This window comes from Lipophrys pholis (assembly GCF_963383615.2).
Source record: "Lipophrys pholis genome assembly, chromosome: 5".
NCBI classification, from domain to species: Eukaryota; Metazoa; Chordata; class Actinopteri; order Blenniiformes; family Blenniidae; genus Lipophrys; species Lipophrys pholis.
Window position 1 is genome coordinate 5,469,667 of NC_137628.1, and position 24,307 is coordinate 5,493,973.

The window sequence follows — 24,307 nt, forward strand, 5'->3', positions numbered from 1 at the left end:
TTTTATGTTGAGATTCTTGTCATTTTCGGTCTCAATTGTTTGGTTTTGCGAAGGTTTTTAACATTTCCTTGCAAATACAAAAACTTTAAAGTTTTAAAAAAATGTTTAGGTTATTATGGCACTATTTTACAAGTCCAGCCCACTCGAGATGAAATTGGACTGTATGTGGCCTCTGAACTAAAATGTGTTTGACGCCCCTGCTCCAAGATCTTACAGAGTTTTTATAATAGTCTAACAATATAAACACTGCAGATTGTAGACTTGTGGTTAGCAGCCAGACTGGTATCAGTCCTGTCATGCAGCCCTTAACAAAAACTAAATAAATGTGTAAAACATAATCTGATTCAGAGTGTCTGGACTAGTGTGCAGCCAATCTATCACAAGATGGACACACACACTCATTCACACCCACAGCGAACTCAGAAACACCAATTAATCTGAAATGCGACTTAGACACACTCACAGGTACACAATGCCAACCTGGTCTGGAACCTGGGATTCTCTCACTGTGAGGCAGGAGTGCTGCACCACTGTGTATCCCCAAATCACATGTTGCTCCTTTGAAATACATTGGAAACAGCTCAAGATGTCACAAACATTGAATATGAAGAATGTTGGATAGTGGACAGTGAAACAAACAGTGTGCGTTTAAAATTAATTGACGAAAAAAACTAAACAAAAAAACCCCACAAGGCCAGTTGTGAGCTATTCCTTTAATTCTGGCCGTCTTGATTCAAGGTGCGCTCGAGTGATTCTTGAGTGAAACTATATCTGCTCGGTTCCCGGTTCTGTCTGTGCTCCAGATGGATCTTATGCCGTGTTAATAGTTACTGTAAAACCTCTAAAAGTGCGCTCACTGACAGGCCGCAAATATGAAAGCCAAGAGGCAAGACAATCTGTATCCGAAAGATTTTATGACACGTAGGGATTTGTATTATTCCCGCCGCTCGGAATTTACAGCCTCAATTATTCACGGGTAGCAAGACAGTCTCAGTTTAGTAAAGTTTTACTGCGCTCTTCAAATTCTTATTTTTTTTTTTCAGTCTGTGTTTTAGCAGATTCCTTTGTGAGTGATTCTGAGAAGAGGACCTAAACAATACTCCTCGTAGTCACACACTGATGCCGAAAAAATACCAAAAATGGATTTAAAGCTTGTCTAAAAGACACAAACAGAGATTAAAAACCAAAAACATATTTTTTTACATAGAGGCTGCTACTTTAGATGTGGTATTTGGATTTTAGGGCCATTAAGGCCAGTGGTGTGACCCAGTCTTCACTCCTGATTTTTATTTACTGGTAATTTCATCACCTAACATGGCGCCGCAGATGGAGCTGTGCTTTTGCTGCTTTATTTAAACAGTAACGCTTTGCTATAAAACTGTCAGCACTATTAATCTGGGGCTGAGATAACGTACAATGATCGACCTTTTGATTTACAAAGTGGTCTCAGGTTGCTGTTTTGTAGTAGTTGACCTCTGATGACTGTGAAAATGAGCTTCATACACTTTCATGCCCAAACTGTATATTATATAAGCAAATGTTGTTGTTTTTTTTAATTTTAGCCACAGAGATGACAACAAACACCTACAAAATCCAACCATTTGGTCTAATCACTAATAAAAATGTGTAAAAGAATTAGCGGATGGAGTGTCAGGTGGCCACAGAGAGGGTGTGTATACCACGATGCTCTAAACGTAGACTCATAGTGTCCCTCGTCAAAACAGACGAGGTTGTTTTTACTTCCGATTTTACTTGGGACGATGATCGGTACCCTATTTTAAGGAAATAGAGGCCAAATGAAGGCACGTTAACCCTTGAGGTCAGGTCTGATATGTAAACCCACCTCAGCTATAATAAGCACACTGAGCTCATGCTCTGCAAAATAGATCTCCTAACTTATCTCTCCAGGTTTAAGGGCGAAATATCGCCAATTCAGCGGGAAAAGCTTTGTTCAAATTTGGGTTTGGAAAAAATATTACATTTATTGGAGCTCACTTGATAGTTTTGAAGGTCTGTATATTGACTTTAATCATCTCAGAACATCTCCCATTCATCCATTTATGGTAAATCTAAGGGGCCATTAGGAGTAATTTGGTGTTCAATGTCTTGCCCAATGAACTAATTTCTTCAAAATGATCATTAATCAATTCCAGACACGTCAGAACATATACAAAACACAGATACGTAGAAAAAGAAATATCTATTATGAATATGAAGTTATCTTAATATGTACACCTATATGCAGACTGGACGCACATATTCACATATGCATACATACACATAGACACAGATATACATAAAAACACCTTGTAAATAATCAATATATATAAATACATCTTTATTTTATGAAAATACACACACATCTATCTAGACTTACGTATGTCTGAAAAGGGTTAGGAAGAAGTTAAACTCATTTAATATTCTGCAATATCCAATAATCTAATTTCCTTCATTAATTCATTCGATAAACTTTCTATTACAGCTGCAAAACTTATTTTTTTCCTGAATCTATTTTGAAAGCTGTTTAATGGATTTATTACGGAAACAGAAATATTTCAAACATGTCTCCTTTATTCTCTATAAATTTAGCTTAAAAATCCTGAAATTCAAAATACTCCCCCAAAATAATAAAAAAATGTGTATTTTTATTATTAAGACTGTTTTTCTCCCTAATGGAGTTCATTAATTATATATATATATATATATACACATGAATGTTTCATTTATGGAGAGAAATTTAAAAAGAAGTTCTGTTTGATGGGAGTCCGTTTCCAGACCGACTCTCTGGGTTGTGAAGGTTGCAGGCTGCTGTCGTAGGTGGACACCCACAAGAGATTTAAGACCCGTGTTACACAAGTCTTTCCATTAACCTGATCAAAACACTGATTCAGGGCTTCTTCTTCGCATGCACTGAATAGAAACCTACGAATGGAGCTCTTCTGGCACTTTCCATTCAGTATTCCTTCACACATATTTCTTTTCCCGTTCAATGAAAGACGCACAAACCAAAGGATATAAGTGCTATGAGGCTGTAAATCACTGCGATATCGCCTCCCCGAAAAGGCCGCGTTGCAGGTAAAAGGGCTTTGGGTCAGAACGAGGACGTACTGATATTAACCAGGAGGGTGAATGGACATTTTGTTCAACCTGTTCAACCCGATGAAAGGCCTTATAGATTAGGGGCCCCTGCAAAGCTTCGCTCCATCCTTCTTGCTCAGTGACCTAACGTCCCCAGAACAGCTGTGTGACGGTGCTTAGCGGTGAGGCCGGGATGACAAGTCATTGCTCAGCTTGATATATGAACTATTACATGTGAAACATGAGAGTTTGTTGAAGGGTATGATGCTGTGCGTGTGCCAGAATCAATGTCCTTATCATGTGTGTAGTAGGCATGCATGCTCTGGTCAACTACAGAAAAAAAAAGAAGCTCAGAAATCAGTTTGTAACGACAGAATTACTGAAGCAAAGTGCAGAAAATCAAAATATTTTAAGTAATGTGATTTAAGTCTATTGTATGGCTATTAAAAAATCGAATCTGTCAATTCCTCCACTTATATCTTTCAAACCTTGACTGCAAAACAAAATATCACCACTCAGCATTCATGTCATTCATTTATTCCATAAAACAGAAAAGCTGGATCCAAATTGTCTCAGTTCAAACGACTGTGTGCAACATTACACCTGGGAAAGGTGCGACGACACAGTTCTTTGGCTCCAAACGAGCAGAGCACGTCTTTAAATTATTCCATTTACAAAAACTATTTGAATGTTCACGGGACCGATTTAAACACGTTGAGACACATAGATGGCCGCTTTGCAGCCCAGCTGTATTGCATTTTTCAGTAGCCAGTATCCAGGCACCTGAAAGACAGAGAGAAAAAGAGATGTTCATGGGATTGCAATATTTGAAACGAGCACCAATAGAAATTAATCCTCTAGTAAATTAGTGTGTGGCTAAAATGATAATATTTCATATCATGTTCAGTTTAATATTAATAAAGTAAAGGATACAAACAGAAATCTGCTGGTTTCACTGCCGTTTTAAAGCTATTTTAAATCTGCCAGAAGCCTCTTTTAAAGATTTTCAGCTGGATTGAGGATCGAGACTCACTGCAGGTTCCTTTAAACTAGAATATCACTTTCTTCTCAACAAGATTATTTCCTACTGGAGCGAAGCTCAAACTTTTTATCCAGTGAAAGACCCAAACTGTTTGCCTTTATTCCAGTTGCTTTTCACAGAGGGTGTACTTCTCTGTATTTTACTTGAGTACTTATTTGTTTTACTCCTGCATTTGACACAATCTCCCTGTTTAAGTCTCCAGACGGGCTCATTCCTCGTTTTCACCGTCATGAAGACGATTCAGAGTTACAGTGAAACGATCAAAGCAACTGGAGATGAACGCAACACTTTCTATTTGTGTTTAAAGAATAAAAATCCTTCCAAAGAAAGTTTTAAGAGGAATTCACTGTTTTACATGAAATTCAGAAAGGTTATTTTACAAAATAAAGAATAAAGATGACGCGCAATACCTGCCTATAATGTCATAGTTTTGGCCTAATAAAGCCAAAACGTGTAATAACGTGTTTAATCCATTAACATAATAATGCCTCATTTTTATGTTTTTCATTTAATTCACACGGGATTGTTTTGAAAACGATGTCTGTTTTCACGGAAACAGCGATGTAGTCAGCACGCTAAGCCACTAGTAGGTGCTGTTTGTTTTTGCAATGAAACCACGCACACACACGCGTGCAGACAACAATATGCTCTAAGCATTAACAATGGGAGTACACAGACATTCGTATCGACAGACGACCAAGTAGGATTGTTATTACAGTGACAATCAACTATAAAACTACCAAGTCCCATTGCCAAGTCCGGAGGCAGATATTGTTCTTATTGTTCATTTACTGAGCATGTGCAGAACAACTAGTTACCACGCGAAATAGCAGCTTTTCAGAAAAGGTATTTTTTTTAAAAGGTTCCACCTTGGGAGTCGTTTTCTAAAAGTTGCGTTTTCAGTGGCTCCGACCATCGTTGTTGTGTAAACAAACCCCAAAATCCAGCGGAAGTTTCAGTTTTCACTTGGCGGCATCGATCATTGTTATATTATTTATGTAAAAGTATAACAATGATTATTACTGATTATATAATATTTTCATATTTCATTACATGATTAGTTGTTAAAAACCTATTTTCTTTTTGTACTTTCAGAACTTTGTCTCTATTAAGTAAACAAGTTGTCCATTTCTACTCTCACAAATATATGTACCACTTCCAGCACCAAAGGCAGAAAAGAAGCCGGAGAGCATGATGGTACCTCCGCCATGTTGTATCTGTGAGTTTCACAGAGCGAGAACAAGTCGTCTTTATGCAGCAACATCCTCCTTTACTGGTTATTTCAGATCATGTGACCAAACTGAAAGTTTCACACAAGTGACTTTTTTTGTTGTTTGTTTGTTTGGGTCCTCTACTTGTGTGTGGTTCCACCTAAATTCAATGAAACGTATTTTTTTCATTGTGCTCTCATCAAATTGTATTTACCTGTGAATAGATTGATAATTCAGTACTTTAAAGCAGAAAAAATCTATAATTGCAACACAGAAATGTATACAGATTTTTTTTTTGTAATACACATTTAAAAAGAATTTTATTTGAGATGTGATATTTTCACCTCGGTTAAATAAAATGTGATGCGTATAAACGGCATTAAGAAACACACTTACTGTTTCAGCGTCATGCTCCAGTCCTGTGTCGTGATGCTCCATCTCATCATCTCTGAATTCCTTTATTATCTGAGAAAATATCGACATTTAGTTTAGTTAACGTACGACTTTAAGATTTCACTGCATTGATCTTCTGTCAGATCTTCTTGTGAATCATGGCTTTTTATTATATGTAGTAAAAGAAATGAACAAATCCCAGGGGGCACGCTTCAGCATGGACGTTATATCACCATTTACCGACGTTCTAAAGACTCACCTGTAACAGTTCTGTGTATCTCTCGGGGTCTTTCTCCATCAGAGCTCTTATCTGGCTGTTGTAATGTTCTGAAATGCTCTCCTCGACAGCCACGGTGCAGGCCATGGCCCCCTCTTTTCCCAGCAGAGCTGTGGATGCTCCTGCGCAAAATGACAAACGCAGAGTTCAAATTTAATAACGGAACACCTTGCGATATACGCTTGAGGTTAAAAGACTGAATTCAGCTATTGACACTTATTTTCGGTGAAGAATCTTACATCATGTGCGTGAGCTGCACTCACCTAGTGCAAAGCCAGCGATGTTCCACAGAGGTAAAAGCGCTGTGGGCCGAACCCGGTTTTCTGACAGAATTTCTTTAAATTTCTCGAGGTGTTTCTTTTCTTGGTCCCACATTTCCTAAAGAAAAACAAGAATGTGCAAAAGTTAGTCAGTTGAACACGGGGTAGTACATTTTTCCTCATTTTCAACGGACAAAGGAGCAACTCGGAAAGCTACAATCACTTCATGCATGCAAATTCTAAACACAGACGGCATAATCTAAGTATTTCTGACAGAGTATTCATCGTCCTGAGCTTTGAATGCAAAGCAAAATGGGGACAAAGTCACCTAGAGGCAACATTCAGAAGGAAAAGTCATTGAGCAATGAATACCAACTCCATACAAAGGAGTTCAATCCCAGACCAGACAGGTATGTCACAGGGAGACAGTAATAACCACGCCTGACCGTTACAGGGACATTCCTTGGACGAGTGACAGTAAAACCATTCATGAGAAAACAAAATGGCACAAAGGAGAAGATAAAATGAAGATGGGGCTGTTGGGCAGTCGTCTCCAGCGGCTGCCAGACGACTGAACTTGATGCTGCCGAGCTGCAAATTCAAGACGAAACTCAATCCACGACTGTCCCAAGTCATTCTGAATCGCATGGACAAAAATGGGGATGCTTTCCATGCTGTTACTTCACCTGACTCGCGTGGACTATGGCCATCGCTGAATGAACTACCGAACACAGGATCATCCAATGTGTCTGAGTTTAAAGTGTGCTCAGCTCCCTTCTCGGAAAGGACTTTCCAAAATATCTGAAGATCTCAGCAGGTAATGACAAATGCTGTTGATTGTTGCAGAAATTCACAAAACTGTCACTTTGACCCCCCCCCCCCCCCCGCCCCCCCGCCCCCTCGCACACACCACGGTCAACCAGACACACACATTGTGTTTTTCAAACTCCATTTGTATTTCACACTTCAACCTTTTGAGGTGGTTGCAATAAACTACAACCTCTTTTAACCGCCTTTGCAGTGTAACTATTTTAACTGTAACTGTTTTTGCTTTGCGTTTATGTGGGAGTCCAGTCAAACATCTGTCCACCGTGCTTGCAGTGTCGAAGCATTCATTTTTTTTCATTCATTCATATCGCGCCCCCCTCCTGCAATGGTACCACTGTACTATGAAATGACAAAATAATCACTCAATGTGCATGTCTCCCGAAAGCGTAAATATCCTAATTGCTTCACTCATAATGATGTCAGTGTAATCACATAAAATAATCAGCAACATCTAAATAAGCTCAGAACTATTTAAATGAGCATATATTTCAGGCAATTATTAAGTAGAATGAAAAGGACATACTTTTGTGTGAAAATACTGCAATAATGATGACTTGAAACATGTTTACTACAAATAATCCATATGTGAGGTACAATGCACTATATTTAGGTTTTCTTCAGCCTGTTTTCTTGAATGTTGGTTCTGGATCTTGTATGTTCGAAGCAGCTAAATTAGGAAAAATTGTTCGCTTCCCTAACTGTCCACATGTTGAAGTGTCCTTGAGCAAGACACCAAACCCCAAACTGTTCGCAATTAATGGATTGAACACCTTCCATGGCAGCCGCCTCCATTTGGGATTGAGTGTTTGTGTGAATGTGACTAACAATGTAAAGTGCTTTGGGGACTGCTGACACAGAAAGAAAAAAAGTAAATAGCTGACATCCATTTACCACAATAATATAATCTGAAATGTGTAAAAGTGTCCACTGTCCTGAACAGATTGTGGTTTTCCCCATAAAGCAGAGCTCAGATCCATACCTGGATGAGAGGTCCGGTCCTGGAGCGGCCCAACACTGCCATCTGGCCGGCGTAGATGCGGCTGGCACCGTACTCACCGGCGTGGTCCACGCGCAGCATCTGGTGCAGCATGTCCCTCTCCTCGGCGTCACGCGGGGGCGGAACCACGCTGTAAGCACGAGCAGGCTGCAGAGACACTGCAGGAAAGTAAAACAAAAGAATAAGAAGAAAAAGATCCAACAAATCAATGACATTTTGTCTGCAAATGATTTTATCAGTTTGAAACCACCGCACCTCAGCTGGAGTGTGTTGAAACACAAATGCAGTTGTAGATTTTATCTAAATCTAATGTTACATGTCCGCTTCAGGCTCGGCTTAGGTAACTGTTTTTAGCATTTTAGCATAGCAGTTCCTCTTCTGACAAACTCTCCGGCTTACCTCTGCCTTTTAAACACTGTCGAATCATGGCCGGACTGAACATCTGAGCCCAGTCGCTGTAAAGCTGTGTGTGCAGCTCTCTGCGTCAGTGGTCAGCGATTTTAATTCCCGTGTTATCAGGGAAAATGTAGAAAAATGTGGACACATCTGACATTGAGCGTCAGGAGGTTCTGCGTCGCACACTTGTGACGTAAGCACGTTGAACAACAACTCAGCCCCGCCCACCCCTCCTCCCCCCAACGTGATACACTTTACAATTAAAAACTAAAATTTGTGGTATTTATTGAAAATTCTTTACTTTGGAATCAGACCTGAAGGTTTCTGAACATTTTACCAGATAACAATATTTGTTTATTAATAACTTTAAATCCCTCGTTTATCTTAATATAGATACAAACAGGGTATCTATCATAATCATTAAATTAAAGACTAGACTAGACTAGAATAGAATTGAAATATTTGATCAATTTTAGTTTTGAATACGGTAGCCGGTAGCTCGAAAAATAAATATATTGTGACAAAATGGTTAGAGTTGTTACATCACAGCAAACCTCCAGGTCAACAAAGGAATATTCTGAGCGATTTTTTCAGACTCTAAATCTATGGTATGAGCTTTTCCCAAGTCTTTTTAATGGATTTGTTAAGGTTGAATTAGTTTGATCCCCCATCATGCCTTGTCAAAATGCCCTTCAGCAAGACACTAAATATCAGGAGTTGCTCCCTCAGTTGCTCCCTATGGTGGCTAAGCACCGTGGTGACAAGTGACTCCTATAGAGGCAGCATTCATTCATCTATTTATTCATCTTCAATTATGCTTTATCTGACGCAGGGTCACAGAATACTGTCACAGGGCAAACAAAGAGACACATGCCCAAAGAGACACTTTTGGAGGAAACGGGAATATCCATGCATAGAGAGATCATGTAAATCCACACAGAAATGCTCAGTCTGGATTTCACCTCACAATATTTTCATTCTGCGGACCTTAAACCCCTCCACAGGGTCACAGTGTGTTGAACTGTTTTGCTGACCATGGTCAGAGGGTCAATAATCAGTCAGTTCATCTCTCCTGATCTGTACAATGTAGAAAAGATGTGCTGTGCACTATAAAAAAATGCCCATTAGTCTGAATATGAATCTCTCTCTTGCTCTCTCTCTCTCTCTCTCTCTCTCGACCCTGTGATGAACTTGCAACAAGTTGTGGTGTAGCGCTCTATACTGACATTGTGCCAGTACAGTATGTACCAGTACATGTATGTAAGAACTGGGGAAGCTCACGTGAAAAAGGACCTGTACAAAGAACATGTCCTTATTCCTTCATTACTGGGTTACATCTCTTTTATTACAGGGTATGTAGGGCCCACTGCAAACCTACCATGCAATAATTTTGACATTTGGGAGGAACTTATATAGAACTTATACTGCTGTTATTATTTATATATAAGGCACCTACTATTACAGAGTACAATAAGACCGTACAATTTAAGGGGAAAGCAGGTTATTTCAGGAAAAATGGAGTGATAATGATCTGCATCACATAAAGAAGCTATTGTGATTTAATTTAAAATTGCCGAGCAGACAAACTGGATCTTTGCTTTATAATTATGGAGCTCTGTAAAAATAAAAAATAAAACACTTTTAAGTACATGTGTGTGTTTATTTTAATACAAACATACGGTGGCCAGTGTTGGACTCAGAACTAATGTGTCTATTCAGACGCCCTTCACTTGTGCTCCCGTTTAACGACACGTTGTCATGTGTTAAAAGATCATGCCCAGGCCTTTTCTTCAAATAGAAGCTCAGCGTGATGTAAGTTGATGTGTTTTTAGGAGAGGGCGGCTGTGGATCGGTTGGTATAGCGGGATGTCGTCCAATCCTGCGGTTGGTGATTTGATCCCCCACGCCCCCCCCTCCCATCCAGGTCTGTCCATATGTTTAAATGTTCTCGGACAAACACTGAAGCCGAAGCTGGTTGCGGTGGTGTGGGAGGACATTACATGTTGGTTTGTGAGAGTGTGAGTGAAGAGAGGTTAATGCGAATGATCACATAAGCAGCAGCAGCCCAGCGGCTTCTACTTGCTTTCTTTGTCACCCGCAAGAAAACGTCCAAATTGCTGTTGGAAAGAGGAGCTCAATTATATAATAACATCTGAACGAAATATCAACTGGTGGTTCCTTAAATAATGTACAACTGAATACATTTGCCACAAGATGGTGACATTTTTGTGGTCCTCATATTTTAAGTTGTCTATCCCTGACATAGAGCAGGTCCAGCTCAGTACATTCCACGCTACTATAGACCTAATGACCTCTAAATGAATAAAATAATCTTCAAAATTCAAGAAACTCCAGGTTAGGAGCCAGCTTGTGATCAGAAGGTCTTTAAGTCCTAGTTGCTCACTTTTTTTTCTTCTTTATTTGCACAAAATAAGCATATAATCCAGAATTACAACAAATTCAACTGTGCAGGAGTGGAAAGAAGCCCGAGGGGCATATAAGAAATCCTTTGCATCAATAAACATTACAGTGAAATAAAAATAACAAAGAATGAAGGAACAACAAGCAGAGAAAACTAACAGGAGTTAATCAAAGCAGTCACCTAAATCACACACCATATCTCTGAATCAACGGGACACTATGTGGACCGGAGAAACTGTGATGAGAACCAAAGAAGGAAGTCATTTCAATAATTCGTCCATAGAGCTCCAGAGGTTCGACAAAGTGGTCAAATAAAGTCTTTTAAGTTCCTCGTTGGGTCGAAGTGAATGTTTGATGACAAGAGGAAAAAGCTGTGAAGTATTAGTCGATGAAATTGGGAAAAGTTGAAACTTGTATGAGTATGAGATCGTTCTTAAAAATATTTTTTGCGGGAGATGTGTTTTGCGTGTATATATATATATATCTATATCTATATATAGATATAGATATATTTGCATGTACACACACACATGCGTGTATATATATATATATGTGTGTGTGTGTGTGTGTGTGTGTGTGTGTGTGTGTGTGTGTGTGTGTGTGTGTGTGTGTGTGTGTGTGTGTGTGTGTGATATATAATTTATAAAAAGCAGCTAGAGGTGCAGTTTCTGTGAGCTTCTGTTCAACATCCAGATGAACGATGGGGTTTACGTCAGGATGGACATCAGACTTAAAACTTGTGCCAGATCAAATATGCAGATTACACAATCTGACAGCACTAATTTGTCTTACATGTTCTGACGCAAGTAAAACTTAAATATACCTGTTTTTCTCCATCGCTACACAATGGTTAAATGTATATTTCCGTGTATTTCTACCATCATTATGTTTAGTCACAGGTCAACTCCATGAATGGACAACTGCAATCGAAAGCAGTGTTAATTCCCTCTTTGATACTCTCAGTTACAACAAGTACTAGAGTAATTACACCGTGGGCTGTGATCTTTCTGCAAAACACATAAAACAGTTGGGACGGAGGAATGCGTGGAATGAAGAGGCTGACGGCTGCAGAGCTGTGATGGTCATGAGTAAACAAGGCCGGGACACTGAATGTCGGGGTGTGACGGTTTTGTCTCTGTGTGTTTGTGGTGAGACGCCGGTTATGTGTTTCCCTATCTGTCTGTCTGACTGTGGGTGGCGACGTATATATGTGTGGCTGCACATAGGTGCATGTGAGTTGGCTCTGTCCATGCTTTCAGGCTCTCCGAAAAGTCCATATGCTCTTTTACACTTCGGGAGACAAAATAAACACAAACTTGAAGAAATGTGTACCACCCAAGCATATTTTCATATAAGGCTAATCTTGTGTTATTATATAATGTCTTGGCTTTGCCAGCTCACATTCTGTCATAAAAGAACACCAAACCAACTGTATAGATAAAGTTCAGAGTGCTCGTCATGGGGAATACTGAGTTGGAAACAGATGTTTTTTTGTGTGGCTCGAGTGGGAGTTGTTTACAGTCTAAAAAAGTAACTTTGATAATTTCGTCAAAAGAAGAATATGGCCATTTTGAAGTGGAACTTGACTCATACTTGGGTTTGAAGTTAAGATCTTCCGACCTCCTCCTGCTCGGTTTTGACCACATTTTTGTAAACCTACTGAAGTAATTGTTTTTGGCCTGCAGGGGGCGACAAAAGCAGGTTGAGAACGTTAATATTGCATCCATCCTATTATCATAACTCCATACTTAGAGTCACAGGGCAAATACAGACAGACAGACAGACAGACAGACAGACAGACAGACAGACAGACAGACAGGGTCAATTCTTAGTCACCATCTAACTTAATACACAACTTTTAGACTGGAGAAAAATTACTGTCAGTCCTGACTACTAAATCACCTTACATCTACTACTACGAAATAATCTTGTACTATAAGGAAATGCGAGGGCTGCAGTGGTAAGCGATCTCAGCTCACAGCAAGAAGGTAATGGGTTCACATACCGGCCGGGACACTTCTGTGTGGAGTTTGCATGTTCTCCCCATGTGTGCATGGGTTTCTTCCTGGTACTCTAGTTTCCTCTCACAGTCCAAAAACATGCATGCAAGGTGAATTGCCGTCTCTAATGTGTCCCAAGGTGTGAATGTACTGCTCAGAGCAGTACAAATTATTGTTTTCTTTAGTTTAGTTTTCTCAGTATTTCATAGTTTTGTTCATGTTCTCTAGGAGGGGTGTAAAACATAAGGCTCATAGGACAAAACTGGCCCTCAAGAAGCTCCAGTCTGGCCAATCAAAATTGGAAACAGTTCAGAGAAAAAAAGTCTTTATTTATTTTTTCTTCGGAGTAGTGGTCACAAAACAACACTGAAACCCAAGCTGAGATGTCGGTGATGCTACCATTAAAGAGCACTAACTAGCATTAGCCTCAAAGTCGTGCTCTCAGAGTGAGTTTGTAAGAACATGCATAATGTAACAGCTCAAAGGTGTGTTTTTTTGACATTTCACTGTATTTTAAGTCAGAAGATTTCATTTAAATGGACCTTATATTGAGACTGTAATCATTTTCAGTAGAAATTGTTGGTTTTGTGGAAAAAATAGAGATTTTCATAATGTGTACTTGGTGCCGTAACAAAGAAAAACATAGTTTTTTTTGTTTTTTTATCCCCTTGGGGAAATTTCTTTATCTGCGTTTACCCATCCTATTTCTAGGATACGGAGGAGCAGCCATGTGAAGGCGCTCCAGGGAGCTAATGGGGGTCTAGGGTCTTGCTCAGGGACCCACAGCAGTGATTTGCTGGCTGTGGGAATTGAACCTGCAAATTCCTCCGGTCACCACTGCCAATTACAACAAAGTAAGTAATTGAGATCTATCAGTCTGGAAAAGGTTAGAAAGCCATTTCTAAATGTTTGGGACTCCAGCGAACCACAGTGAGAGCCATTATCCACAAATGGCGAAAACACAGAACAGTGGTGAACCTTCCCAGAAGTGGCAGGCCGACCAAAATTACCCCAAGAGCGCAGCGACGACTCATCCAAGAGGTGACAAAAGACGAAACAACAACATCTGAAGAGCTGCAGGCATCACTTTCCTCAGTAAAGGTCAGTGTTCATGACTCCACCATAAGAAAGAGACGAGGAAAAAGTGGCCTGCATGGCAGAGTTCCAAGAGGAAAACCACTGCTGGGCAAAAAGATCATTAAAGCCCCATTTACACGACAACAAATACGAGTGTATCCGCAGAACTTTCTTCACTTTTGAGGGGTCCGTTTACACGACACCGGTGTGTGGATCCATTGCATCCCTAAACGTTTCTTTCACAGACGCGATTCCAACCTGCAGAGACTGCCAGAGGCTATGGATCGCTGTTACAGGCCATATAGGTTTACATTTTTTTTTCTCCCTTAATTAAAAAAAAACCCAAGAACCTTCATTTAAAAACTGCATTTTCTGTTTACTTGTGTTGTCTTTCACTGATATACAAATTTGTTTGATGATATGAAACATTTCAGTGCGACAACCATGCAGAAAAATAAGAAAGTGGGACGGGGGCAAACACGTCACAGCGCTGTATCTTTGCCAGCCGTGCTTTGTTGTCACTGAACTCCCTCCGTGTGTAAACTGTACAGTATGTGCCGTCCTGTAATTCCCGCCTCTCTTTTTTACTCCTCTGCTTCTTGTTTGATGAGTTTGGACTTGAGTTTGGTTTTTGAGAAGACCTCTGAGAGGTTTTGTTTTGTTGAGTGTCAGCACCTCAGATCGTTTCTCCACAAAACCACACCATCTGTGGTCGTATGATGACAACACAATTGTTGTGTGCTCTTTGCTGAATGGGGATGGAAGTATATTTGCCATGTGCACAATCAAGGGCAGGCGAGTGGAATGGAGGACCAATCTTCAGAGCCACGTAATCAGAATGTAAAAAAACTAAACAAAACAAAACTGGATCATCCCCAATATATGGATTGTTAGACAAGCCTAACATTAATCCTCAAAGGATAAACACTGCCTTCCAGATGTATGTGCAAATATGAACCAGTCAGGCCTTGAATTCACAGGCAATAAATAAATGAAGGGAAAGCCCAAAATAAGGTGCTTGTTTTTCTTGCTCTTGAGTGTGTTGTGAACGATGACTGGATTGAAGAGCAAACCGCAGCGCTGGAGAAACAGTGAAACTGTCTTAGATGTGTCTCTGCACCTGCATGCAGGCGTGTCTGACCGTGTTTGTGTAATGTTTGCATGCACCCATGGACGTGTGTGAGTCTGCACACCCTTGCTTCGAGGCTCTGGTCAGACACTGCATAGCTGTGGCGGGACGCAGGCGAAGCGCCTCGAGACTTTCAGTGAGTCAACAACGTCTGCTCTCACTGAGGGGAGACATGATAGGTCTTGTCTCATTCGGCCCCCGACTCTGTGTGGCGGTAGACTTCTAAAGGTTGTGCGTGTGTGGCATGTGTAATTTCAAGTGAAATGAGCTATTTCCCCATTTGAAGAATAAATGACAACAGCATGTGTCTCCACACTCACACATTATTAATAATAGAAGTGTCTGTTCGGCAGCCACGGCCATAGATGTGGTGAGTTTTTACAGCAGATGACCTTTTTTTGTCGGGATTCAGACCCATCCCAACGACTTTAACCATAAAGCCTCTGTGCTCCAGCTTTTCTCAAAAGGAGAGTGAATTGTGACGCTTTACATTTATAGAATGTCATCACTTTCCCTTCTATTTAAGTGGGGTCATTTGGTGCGTGGCGCTGTGCAGGGTGGATTCTGCTCAGGACCAGCAAACAACATCTCGTGGTGCTTTCATGAGCAACTAAGGAAGTGGGAAAGTTCAGATTGCCAAGTAGAAGAATACACCTGTATAACTATCAAACTCATAAAGTTAAATTACAATAAACCGAGGATTTTTTTTTAGGAGGACGCGAGTGTAGTGTCATTTAACAAGGTAGCATGGGAAATCCTTTCCGTGTTGCTGCCAAGAATAGAACACCACATGCAACAATGCATAACAATGTAAAACTACTTAGATGAATACTATGAAACAAGGAGGTTTTTGAGAACTTCTGAAGTCTGAAGAGCGTTCATGTGATTCTTTTTTCATTTTTGTTGTCTTGATGATATGATTCAGATTTCTCCTAAAGTCACCCAGGTTAAGGTCACGTAGAGCTTAACACAGCTGACAGTGTGACAAATCCTCACACGTTAGAACTACTGGTTTTGTAATCATGAGATTATCAGCGTGGATTCATCAGCTTAGTAATAATCAGTGACCGATCGTATTTCAGCTGTTTTGTCAACATAAATAGGGAGTCTTGACACTTCTCCATGATTGTTGTAACTTGACTTAAAGTCGATGCCTGTCACTGCTCGCTGCTTTGATTGTTTCATGACAATTCTGACAAATAGTCTGTAGAGGAAAAATGAAGTTATGGGAAGGGTTTAAAAGATCAGCTCTCTGTGCTGAAAAATAAGGAAAAGTTAAAACAAAAGTATTGTACTGTAAGTACTGTAACAGATTACAAATACTTTGTGACTTGGAGCCTCTTTCGACAGGTCAAAAACACATCTACAGCTTTATTTCGATCTGGTTCAGATCTATAAAAAAATGTTTACGCTCAAAAAGGTCAACTACAAATACAAGTTATCATGCGATGCTTCTTTATTTAAACTGCTGACACATTCAGGAGTATTTCTTCACTTTTTCCATGAGTTTGACTGAAGGATATTTGCTCTGACATGATTCTTTCCAATGCATCATGGAGACAACTCGTGCTTAACTCGATGATTTGAGGCATCATTATGAGGATATTTTAAACCATACTTCAAACACAAGGCACTTTGGGCCAAAACTGGCCCACAAGAAGCTCCAATCTGGCCGGACAAACCACCACATAAAATATCAAAGAAAAGATTAATTTAAAAAACAATTAAAATCTGAAGAGCTTTGAACACAACTGTGAGACCCGAGCTGACATGACGGTGATGCTGCCATGAAAGATAGCAAACTGGCATTCGTCTCAAAGCCCCGCTGTCAGGGTGAGTTTGTAAAAACATGCATAATGCAGCTATAGGAGAAGTATTTTAGACATTTCATTATATTTTGCACCAGAATATTTAATTGAAATTGGCTTTATGTTGAGATTGTAGTCATTTTCAGTTTTAATTATTTGGTTTTGTGAAAATATAGATAATTTTATAACATATACACCACAACAGAGGAAATACTTTAACGTTTACATTTTTAAAGTTACTCTGGCACTATTTCACCAGTTCGACCCACTCATGATGAAACTGGGCTGTACGTGGCCTCTGAACTAAAATGTGTTTGACATCTATCTGGAGATCGCTAAATGTTTGAGAAAAAACAAGAAAAGAAAGAAAATTCTGCTTCAAAATATAAAAATATCTCATGATTCTGTGTAATTCTAAATTCACCAGTAAATCCAGTTTTCTTTCATCAATCGCACAGGAATTGAACCCTCCTTTAGAAGGGATCTAGTGAACGTTGGATAGGAACATGTCAAACAGTATAACATTACCGGTACTGGAAAGTTGAGTGGGATTCATTATGTGAGCTCTTAAACATCTCTAACACGACTTTCAAACATTCCCTTCAATTATCATTTAATGTTCAACTCAAAAAACATCAAGTTGCTTTTTTTGGGGGAAGAAAATTAAAAGAACAACCTGAAACAGTACGTTTGTACAGGAGATGTAACGTGGCAGTAATACCTGTGAAAGAAAACAAATGGTGCAAGTTGTACAAAAGATGTACAACAATGACCCTGGATGTTTTAGCTTACGTTTGTGACGTGCATTCTTTTTTTTCTAATCCATCATGCAGTTTGATTCATAAGTAGATTTTAAACCAGATTTGCAGCTGGAGGCCAGCTTTCTGAATAGAAACTCAAAAAAATCCAGGCTCCGGAGTCAAAGTACTGATTCTGATGCAGTACAGAAAAGATAAATGAACTTCACTGATGCTGCGCATTGTAGTCAAACTACTTTAAACTATTAAGTTACATTCACACACACACACACACACACACACACACACACACACACACACACACACACACACACACACACACACACACACACACACACACACACACACACACACACACACACACACACGAGGGCCACTTTTACACGCAAATGTTTCAAGTGAAAACGTATTGTCTTTGTGTTTACATTTCAGAAACACGTCACGTTTACACGGCAACATTTCGAAAACAATGTCAGTTCAACCAATCAACCAATCTATCAATCAATCAATCAATCAATCAATCAATCAATCAATCAATCAATCAATCAATCGATCAATCAATCGATCAATCGATCGCTTCATTGTCATTGTCTTATAAATACAACGAGATTCCGTTAGAGCAACACAACCCAACATAGTATGTTGCAGTCAGAAAAAAGTGTATTAGTGGTGCAGATACCCATAAATACCCTAAATACCCATTATAATAGGGAATACACCAAAACAGCAGAAACACTGAAAATTAAGTATGTTTGGGCCACTAGTGGGTGCTGTTGGTTATTTTCTAATGAAACCCCACACTTGAGCAGAGAATAATAGGTTATAAACACTAACAAACACCAACACTCGTATGGGCAGACGACCAAGTTGGATTGTTGTTGTGGAGACAATCAACTATGAAACTACCAAGTCCCAGGAGAATATGGACTGGAAGAACACACGAGTCGCCCAACATGAAAAAATCCATCATTTTCAGCCTTCCGGCAGTTTGCGCGCAAACGAACAATGTTTTCAAAATGCTGTGTCAATGCAAAACTTGAAGCGTAGTCATGTAAACAGGGCTGAAGGGGGAACAAGAATAAAATGTTACACCCCACTCTGTCTCTGAAACGCGGCAGGTTGGAACTACAGAGTCGCGTGTGATGGGGGGAAAGAAAGAAGAAAAAAACTGGGGAAAGCGAAAGAGCACTGTTATTTGGAAGAAAAAGACATTGTTATCGTTGATGTAAGTGTTTGTATTTATCGGAAATCTAATCACAATACTTTGTCGTTTGTTCACCGAATGCCGCGCTGCCCTTTAGAGAACCTGAGACGCAGCCTGTCCAAAAAGGAAATTATAGTCTTCAGTGTGACGTCCACATGTAAATTTGCTTTTGTTTATAAACCTTTTTTTAAATTATAGTCCGAGGGAGAAGCTCCAACTGCAAAGTCAGCAAGCAAGAGGAAAGTGCCCTGAAATGGCCTTTGGCGTTGGGGTTGTAACACCTCCGCCTCATTAGTTTTATTTACAGCCTTTTGAGGAGTGCTCTTGATACAAATATCATTTGGCTTGCCTTGGACTGTATAAATTCTTTTAGGGCATGGCATTTCTCCTGGAAAACAGCAGTTAGTCATCCCAAATTGTTATAAAACTAGGTTGAGAAAGAAATAAAGGTTATGCAACATTGTTTTAAACAGCCTACCATTTTATGGTTTGGTGGTATCCCTTTGGAAAAGGTCTCATATAATAAAATAGCACCAAAACAGAGATTCATTTTCAAATTCAAGTTTGCCAAGTCTGCTAAAAAAAAAAAAGCCACCAAACCATTGTTTTATTGATGCTGAATGAGATTAAAAGGCAAGAGAAGTGATTTTTAAAAAAAAAAATTATACTACTTTGTCATTTTGTGCATCGTACGAATCTCGTTAAATCACACTCCAAACTGCGAGTCTTCAAGGACACTGGAGAGTGTATTTAGCTTCGTCTGGTACAAGTTAAATGGCCCTCGTCTGTCTGGCACTACTCCTTCACTCATGTAGTTTTCTGTTCACCGACGGGATAAGAGAAAATGTTTATATCTGTTCTTAATTGCTGGGAAATTTGAAACGAACGCATGTTCAGGCAGTCCTCATCAAACCAGAGATTTGTGAATGAATCAGTCAATGAGTCATAACTACTATTTATGATGAGACGCCAAAGGAGACGCACTCATTTCCCGTTGAAAGAGAAGATAAAATCCAGCCTGAAAGTCAAAAGTACAACTGATTTAACAGACATTAGATGCAACTCAGACAAATCAACTACTTTAAATAAAGAGGATTCAATTCCATTCAATTTTACTTCTCTAGCACCAAACACAACACAGACTTTTCTAAACACTTTAAAACGCAAGTATAAGCTGGTGGAAAGGAAAAAACTCGCTGGTAACAGGAAGAGCCTGCAGAACCAGGCACAGAGGATTACTGCTGTTCTGGTCGGGGTGAGGGGACAGAACACGTGTCTGCAGCCTCTAGGGCCAAAAGAGCCTTTTCACCAAATTAAATTTAACTGGAGCCGCAAAACACATATAACCTTTAGAATGTGGCTTATACAGCTCTTAAGGTTTCATATATAGTCATGATATATGAACATACAGTGTGTTTTATCTTGCAATTATGAAGTTTCTAATACAATTTTGACATTTTAGCTGCATATTTTCACCATTTTTGGCTCTTTTTTAGGTAGTTTTGTGGGGTTTTTACCCCCTATTTTTTCCCTTTAAAAATGAAATTATAATTTTTTTTTTTTATTCAAAGCTGTTTTAGCAGAGTTTTTTCCCTATTTTTTGGCCAAAGAGCCACAGGTTGCAGACAAGTGGGATAGAAGAAGGGAAAACGATAGCACAGACAGACGGATTGTGGGGAGGCAGAGATGACCTCAGTATGAGAGTTCAGTTGGGAAAATGATGAGTTTGGCAGTAAGCATCAAAGGCTTCAGTCGCCACTTTCCCTAACTGGCTGAGGCAGATAAATGTAGGCGTTTAGGGAAACAATCCATCTAATAAAGGCTGTGATGTGAAGGCCAGCAGCCCTTCATTTATGAAACCTGTCATTTCACCAGCTTTTCCTGTTGGCCGCCCCAGGATGTGGCAAACTTTACATCGCCGTCCCGGCTCTCAGCATCATATATGGCCTTCCGGAAATCCGTTATGCTTGTACTCTCTGATTTACAGAGTGTAAACTGTAGGTCTCCAATGTACGAGTGCGCACTAGAACAAATGGTCCCGCAGTAGGAAGCTGGGTGAATGAAGCTGCTGTAGAAATACACGTTCAGGATTCACGTCATACATGTGCTCATTTTCCCAGCGCTGAATGGGATTAAAGTGCAAATGCATAGACATACGTTTTTCATCTACTGTACACTGAAAAAAAATAACCTGCACTGTATTAGAGAGGAGAGCAGCAAGCACATGTTTACAATTTCTGTTGCTGTTGTTGTGAAAGACCCAAATGAGCGTTCAACAGCTGGCAGCATTCCAAAAGACCCCGAATAAAGAAAAGAGAGGATCAGATTAGAAAAAGGTTGTGGCCGAACTCTGTGGCAGCGTCTATGTTTTGTGGTGGAAGATGATATTATAATAGCAGTACAAAATCCTGCTGGTCATCACTTCATCAGTTTACCGCACTGCACTCATCCCATTTGTTTTCCATTCTGAAAAAGGCTGTGTTTTTACAGCACACAGGGGGCGGATGATTCCCTAATAAAGGCGACAGCCACAATCCTGGCCTCCCCCTCAATTTCTCTCAGTGGTATTTTTAGAGACGCTCCGTCCACAACACTCAAGCGAAAAGCGGAGGAACTGTTTTTGTTGATGCTCGTCTTACCACTGCAGTGCGGTGACTGGTGATGAGCTGGTGCCTCCGTACGTCACAGGGCCCAGAGCGAGTGGGCGCCAGGCTCCGGGCTCTATTAGAGGGGGAGCCAGTCACTCAGGTTATTGGGCAACTAGTGACGGGGGAATGTCCCATAGATTTCAGCTTACTACTATTTTCGGAAAGCAGCAGGTCTGTTTTGAATTTAGAGAGAAACCACTATATCCTATTAAGCATTGTTAAAGTAATTGAGCAGCGTTTACACAGAGCGCCTGCCGGCTTTAACCGAGCCTGCAGAGTCTCTGCTGACACTACAGCAGACACATCGGGCCTAAGGATGGATGGATGGATGGATGGATGGATGGCTGGATGGATGGATGGATGGATGGATGGATGGATGGATGGATGGATGGATGGATGGACGGACGGACGGACGGACGGACGGATGGATGGATGGATGGATGGACGGACGGACGGACGGACGGACGGACGGATGGATGGATGGATGGATGGATGGATGGATGGATGGATGGATGGATGGATGGATGGATGGATGGATGGATGGATGGATGTTTAAATGAAAGAATAGAAGGATGCATAGATGGATGGAAGAATAGATGGATGATGGATAGATGGAAGAATAGATGCATGATGGATGGATGGATGGATGGATGGATGAATGGATGGATGGATGGATGGATGGATGGATGGATGGATGGATGGATGTTTAAATGGAAGAATAGAAGGATGATGGATGGATAATAGATGGATGCATGGATGGATGGACGAATGGATACAAATCTTATTTCACACTCTCCAGTTGAAATTTCTTTCCCGTTTCAGTTCAAGTTAAGCTCCACTGACTTTACTAATAAAGTCTGAGCATGGGCTTTTCTTTTATAGAACATTCCTCAGTCTAGGCAATTGTTCATCAAATATTGTAGAGGATAAAGACACCCGAAGAGTCAAATATTCTGTATATATGAAGCACAGTATTTTTCACTAGCATTTGTTTTTCACATCCTCTTTTTAAACCTTCCAAAAAACCCTCCATAAAGAGGTTACAGTTTTAAACAACTTGCTGTTGGCAACATTACTTGTATATACATATACTAATGTTGAGTAAATACCTTTTTGTAACCTTATTTTCTGACATTGGCAGAAAAAAAGCTGCTTAATACCTTAAACTCATGTTGTATGATGTTGACAGTGCAATTTAATTTCAGGTCTCAGCTTTACAGTCAGTTTATTTACTGATACCAATAGAAATTTTGCCGTGTTTGAATATACAAGGAGTATATCCATTTCAAGTCCTTATTATTTGAATAGAAAATTCCTCACAAGTGTGTGACATTGTCTAAAGGTCAGCAAGAATTGATAATTTTGCAGTTGTGTACAAATTCTTTCAGATTTTAAAGACACCAAACAGTGTACAACAATCTTATTGCATCAAGCATGGACAGTTTCGAGATTTTAACCAATGAAAATTTGGTCTTTTAAACAGTACAAGTGATTTTAGAATAGATGGAAGGAAAGATTGAATAATGGATGAACACAAGGTGTTTTAAGGGACATCGCAGGTAGTGCAGGTCATCTTCCAGTAGCCAGGTTGGCTGTTTGATGCCCCCCTTTCCCACCTTTCATAGCAGTCATTGCCTTTGTTGGATTGTGTGCCTGAATGTATAGATGTGTTGGATGACCTTTGGGCTCACTTGAGCTGTAAACTGTGTTATTTATGTACAAGTGAAATCCATTCCCCGTTCAGTTTGGACAATTTAACGTGATTATATATATATCAGTTGGAGTTTTTGGTATTTACCTGTTTACAAATCAGCAGAGCTGACACAGCATGCACCTCTGAAGCTTCGCCTGCAGTCGCACGACTTCCACCCCACAGTGTCTGCCTGGCTCGCGGCCAGCGTCTCCACTTTGTTTAGAGGCTGCTTAAACCCGTTTGGACTGTGGCTGGGTCAGCTGCGAGGCACAGCCAAGGCGAGCTCAACCAGAATTCACCACTGGCTGACAAATAAAGCACAACGCTGTGCCTGTGGCTTGAAATTTGCTTTCAAAAAATAGGCCCTGCAAATTACTGAAAAAGAGTGTGCACGCTTTTGGTGCATCATTTGTTTTTATTCTATTCATGAAGTAAATGTTGATGACTGAGTGATTACTGCTTTTCTTTTAGATCGCCGGAAGCATTCCTGCAAATTTAACATGCCGATGCCATGAGTGGTCTACACGCCAACATTTTGCGACACTTTGTTTGATTTGTGTATTATCTGGCCCTTCTGCAGAGTCCACAGCAGAAAATATTCCACAGTATTGAACAATTTTATATTATTAAATCAACTTTGACATTACTAATTCAAATTAATATATACAGACCAACACATGATGCATACACACTTATTCTAACTGGGTCATGTTGATTAGCATGTCTGTGATTAAAGTTCAATTAAATTTAATCTGAGAAAGTTCCTCGTCTCAACAGACAGACAGATTTAAACCTACTGTCCACATGTCAGAATTTTGGAAAATAATATTAATCTGTGTGTCATAGCCTACGTCAAACAATGTTTTGGATCTTTTTAGTGAGCATGATCAATAAAAACAAAATAACCAGAAATGATTTGCATTGCTGCTTTTTTTGTGATCATACCAATCCTTCACCACCGCTGCCATTCCTCTGGCTGGCTGTCAGCCGGTGTGGTCGTCCTCTGAAGAGTAATCACAGCACGGTCCCATTCAGACACCTTCGGCTTCCAGGGTAGTTGAGAAAATGATGGCAAGCCAACTGCTGT

General features: G+C 40.0%; 1 protein-coding gene across 2 annotated transcripts; it reads right to left on the reverse strand.

The window, feature by feature from the left end:
- Window positions 1–3,593: 3,593 nt before the first annotated feature.
- coq7 (coenzyme Q7 homolog, ubiquinone (yeast)) lies at window positions 3,594–24,307 on the reverse strand. Of its 2 annotated transcripts, none has more exons than XM_080463762.1 (6): window positions 24,166–24,307; window positions 8,069–8,244; window positions 6,265–6,379; window positions 5,984–6,123; window positions 5,728–5,796; window positions 3,594–3,861 (listed from the first exon to the last, which is right to left on the reverse strand). In XM_080463762.1, the coding sequence occupies exons 2-6, from the start codon at window positions 8,177–8,179 to the stop codon at window positions 3,784–3,786; spliced, it is 513 nt and encodes a 170-aa protein (XP_080319888.1). In that variant the 5' UTR covers window positions 8,180–8,244; window positions 24,166–24,307; the 3' UTR covers window positions 3,594–3,783. The 2 variants fall into 2 exon arrangements, with proteins under 2 accessions (XP_080319888.1, XP_080319887.1); XM_080463761.1 differs by lacking the exon at window positions 24,166–24,307 and adding an exon at window positions 8,486–8,677.

Coding starts and splice junctions, on each gene's coding strand:
- coq7 (XM_080463761.1), bottom strand. CDS start 8,528: ATGTTCAGTCCGGCCATGATTCGACAGTGTTTAAAAGGCAGAG. Junction 8,245..8,485: donor ACAGTGTTTAAAAGGCAGAG/GTAAGCCGGAGA, acceptor ACTTTCCTGCAG/TGTCTCTGCAGCCTGCTCGT. Junction 6,124..6,264: donor CATCGCTGGCTTTGCACTAG/GTGAGTGCAGCT, acceptor CATTTTGCGCAG/GAGCATCCACAGCTCTGCTG.